Genomic DNA, 3895 nt, shown 5'->3' with positions numbered 1-3895 from the left:
ACATTCAGAAGGTGGTGATTCTTTAAAAAATGTTTCATAAAATTGTTTAAAACTGAAGAAAAAATGAATTAATAGGTTGAATCTGCTGTTGGTTATTGAAGGTGAGGAAGCGGCCAAGACAGATTGTGAAGGCAACCGAGAAGTTTTTGAACTTTGTAGTCTGCACTACAAACGGCGTCGTTTTTCATAACCAGCAATAGGGAAGAAAGCCGAAACACAAAAGCGCAATAAGTTTGTTGAGTGGACCAGCCCAACCAACCGATACACTGCATTTCTCCAGCCGGGAGCCGAATAAGCCGAATATCCTAATAAGCCATCTCTGTCCATCTACAGATTTCTTTTCTTTCTATGGACCAGCAACACCGTTGCTCCCTTTTGCAATTTTCATTTACGTTCATTTGGAAAGCTTTTACCTGCTCGAGAAAAGCACCGAGCAATGATTCAAACAAGAGCAGCGACAGTCTCTTTTCCTACACCCATCTGGGCAAATGCAAACTCTCAACGGAATTCCAGAAGCAAGCCCCAAACTTTGAACCTCACGCTCAGGGCATCGTCACTTTCCAATTCCAGTTTTCCTCTAGCAAGCAGAATCATCGTTAGAAGTGAATTCACTCTCTCTTAAGTCTCTTTCTTCCCTTCTTTTTTTTTCAACGTTTCTGTGAATTTGCCCATCTTATCTTCTTTCATGTTAATTTATTGCTGAATATTGAAATCCTTTTAGGTTTTGTAATTGCTTTGTTTGTTTTTAGAGTTTTTATTATAGGATAAATATTTTTGCAAAAATTTGGTTTTAAGAGATTCATGATGATTACAAACTTAATCCCATGCCAAGTTGACCATGGTTTACTCAACCAGATTGAATGCACTTGTATTGTTCTTTTCTTTTAAATCAAAACAAAATTCGACTCCTGCTTTCAATTTCAAATACTTTTGCTGCATTTGGATTGCGTTAGGATGCATGGATTTGTATTTAGATGAAATACCTTATTTAAGATTTTTAGAAAAATATAAATTTAAATTTTAATAAAATTTAAGATGAATATGCGATCAAATAAAGTAAAGACCTGAAATAATATTATTAATTATGATATTTTAAATTTAAAATTATTTTTCTTTTTATTAGCTATAAAATAAATTTATAAATTTCAAATTTTAAATTTTAAATTTAAATCCATGGATTCAGGATTTCCAAACTAGGATGCCTCTTTTTTTTTTTTTTTCCTGTAAGTTTCTAAGTTTCCAAGCATGGTCGGATCAATCACAAAGTGAAGCTGGCTTTCTTTTTTTTTTTTTTTTTGTATAATTCATGACACCTGTTTAGATGGTTTTGAAATACCACCGGCACTTCCAGTAATAAGAATTGTTTGAGGTACTGCATCTTTTAAGTTCTTGAAATGGAATCTGGCCATTAGTGAAAGAACTGTTTTATGACTATAATGCATTGGAAGCTAACAGGCGATATGGTTGGTTCGAGCTTCTCTATTGATGCATGAACTCATGATATCGGTGGATTAAAGGAAGGTAGCAGTATTTGTTTAAATTTAAGACAGTGGTGTTGTAACTTTAAGAAAAATAGGTTACTAAGCCATGTTATCTGCTTAACAGGATGACAACTGAAAACCAAGAGACCAAGTATGTGGTCTGATTGGTCTATTGAGAAACGTTGCTGGATTTTTGGAGCAAAAATTGGATTAAAATTTTGCTTTCAAGCACAAAAGAAGGATTTTCACGCAGATGGAGGTGTTTCAAAGGGAAGCAACAAATCATTGTGTGATGAATGATAAAAATGCTCTTAAAATACAGTAGCTATTGCTAATGGACGATAATGGGTTTTAGAGTGGCAGTTCATTATTTAGTAACTTGGAGATGATGTATTCTGGAAGCTACTAGTTAATAAGTAGTACAACTATAATAATGGAAACTTCAGGCAGTTTGGTCTTGAAGTTGCTTAGGCTTTTGTGGTGTATGTTTTAATTATTTGGTAAGCTTTGAAAGTTAGGCTTTATATTATTGACAGTGATCTTAAGGAAGTTATTTTATAGGTATGCAGACCTTGGGCAGGTCATGAGGATATAGAGCTTTCTACTTATTTATCTACTTGTTTTTAGGCTGTAAAAAACTTCTAATATTTGGTCTGCAATGCAAGACACTGAATGGTTTGTTTTATAACTAGCAGTTCTTGCTAGGTTTCGGATAGTAAAGCTTGTGCTAAAAATTCAAATAAATTCTTAAATTTCAAATTCCTCTATCCAGATGCATTCTTAAGTTTGTTGTGGTTTATATTATTGGATAAGCAACTTACAGTAGAAAGCAAAATGTGAATTAAAATGGTAAACTTTGTTTTTATGTTTGAAGGCCAAATTTGTATTATCAAACTTTTCTGTATGTCTGTAGGTCTTTACATCTCCCCCTCGTTGCTGAGGATAGAATGATTACATTTTATCATTATTGCACATAAATGACAATGGAATGATTGAATATCTGTGATCCTATCAAAAAATAAAAGAAGAAAAATAAAAATATGTGTAATCTGAGAGTTGTATATATCTACATGTGTGTATTGGAGCTTAATGGCATACTCAAATTGTTTGGCATTGGGACATTGTTTATATATTGATTTGTGGCCTTATTTGCTGTCTTCTATTTCAAACTTCATCAAATGCTTGGGCTTTTTGACATGCAGATTTAGGATATTGGGTCAGTGATAGTAGTTTGCAAAAGGAATTTTCAAGTTTTGGTGAAATAGCTGAAGGTAAATTCATTTCTGGCTTTGAATAACTCGGCTTTTCTATAGTAGCCCTTTTCAATTATTCTATTGCAACTTTATCTCCCATCTGTGGCAGTTAAGCTTGTCAAAGATGAAATCACAAAGAGACCTAAAGCATATGCATTTATTCAATATACTTGTCAAGATGATGCCATTCTAGCACTGGAGAATATGGACCAAAAGGTTGTATTTTGTCACGTTGCCCTTGTTTTCAAAGACACGGTTGAAAATTCATGTTGTTCTTATCTTTTATCATCAGATATTTGATGGCAGATTGATTTATGTTGAACTTGCCAAACCTGGGAAAGGAAGTTTTGAAGGATACCCAAAAGCCTCAGGTCCTCCAAAGCAGCATTTGCAGGAAAAAGATGAGGTTGCAGATTGCTGGTACTGATCAAATTCATTTTGATAACTTGAAGTCACTGAAGTAGGAAAAATTGTAATTCAAGGAACGGGGCAAAATGGAGTGCTACTGCTCATATAGAATTGTTTCAAGAAATCTGCAACCGATAACATATCATCTTGAAGCCACATCAGATCACCGCATCATTATAATTTACCATCTTGATCTGTGTAATATTTGTCTTAACTTATGCATATGCTAGAGTGCAGACTGCGGAGTTTGTCTCAAACCAGAGCAGCCATAGGGATCAATCATGTAGAGTGAAAAACGAATCTCTGCTTTTAAAACTAAATTATTACTAGTATGACGTTTTGAACAAATGGTCCCTCTCTTCACATCTGTATCTTTGAATTATTGCTATAATTTTATGGCTTTGAAGAAGAGGTGGTCGGGTTGATAGGAAATTATTATGCTTAAAATTAGTGGCTTTATTGGGCTTAGAAAATTACATGTTATGCCCGTTATGGCTTTGTACTGCGGATTCACATTCTAATTCTCCTACAAACTGATCAGTATAGAAAACACAACCGTGTGATGACACCTTTTTGCTTAGTTAATGTCTTTTTTATACTTTATTTATTTATTTTTTTTTTGTAATTAATTTTGTTTATTGACCAAACGTGAAACTTTCTGGAATGCTTCCATACATTTCAAATGTTGCTGATTCAAACATACCTTTTTACAAATTTTTTTATACAATTGATTTCTCCTAGATATTACATTCT

At 33.5% G+C, this 3895-nt stretch overlaps 1 protein-coding gene and 1 long non-coding RNA gene across 2 annotated transcripts; both read left to right on the top strand.

Moving 5' to 3' along the window:
• The first annotated feature begins 238 nt into the window (after nucleotides 1-238).
• On the top strand, nucleotides 239-3490 carry LOC110634216 (glycine-rich RNA-binding protein 4, mitochondrial). Its single transcript, XM_021783161.2, has 4 exons — nucleotides 239-602; nucleotides 2684-2752; nucleotides 2844-2950; nucleotides 3027-3490. Exons 1-4 carry the CDS (start codon nucleotides 437-439, stop codon nucleotides 3159-3161), a joined length of 477 nt encoding a protein of 158 aa, XP_021638853.2. The 5' UTR covers nucleotides 239-436; the 3' UTR covers nucleotides 3162-3490.
• On the top strand, nucleotides 629-2248 carry LOC131170599 (uncharacterized). Its single transcript, XR_009141393.1, has 2 exons — nucleotides 629-1521; nucleotides 1606-2248. It is a non-coding gene; the product is annotated as an uncharacterized LOC131170599 (long non-coding RNA).
• Nucleotides 3491-3895: the final 405 nt, after the last annotated feature.

The sequence above is a fragment of the Hevea brasiliensis genome, chromosome 11 (genome assembly GCF_030052815.1).
Source record: "Hevea brasiliensis isolate MT/VB/25A 57/8 chromosome 11, ASM3005281v1, whole genome shotgun sequence".
Lineage (NCBI taxonomy): Eukaryota > Viridiplantae > Streptophyta > Magnoliopsida > Malpighiales > Euphorbiaceae > Hevea > Hevea brasiliensis.
Note: the sequence above shows the minus strand (reverse complement) of the source record. Positions and strands in the feature narration are given on the sequence as shown.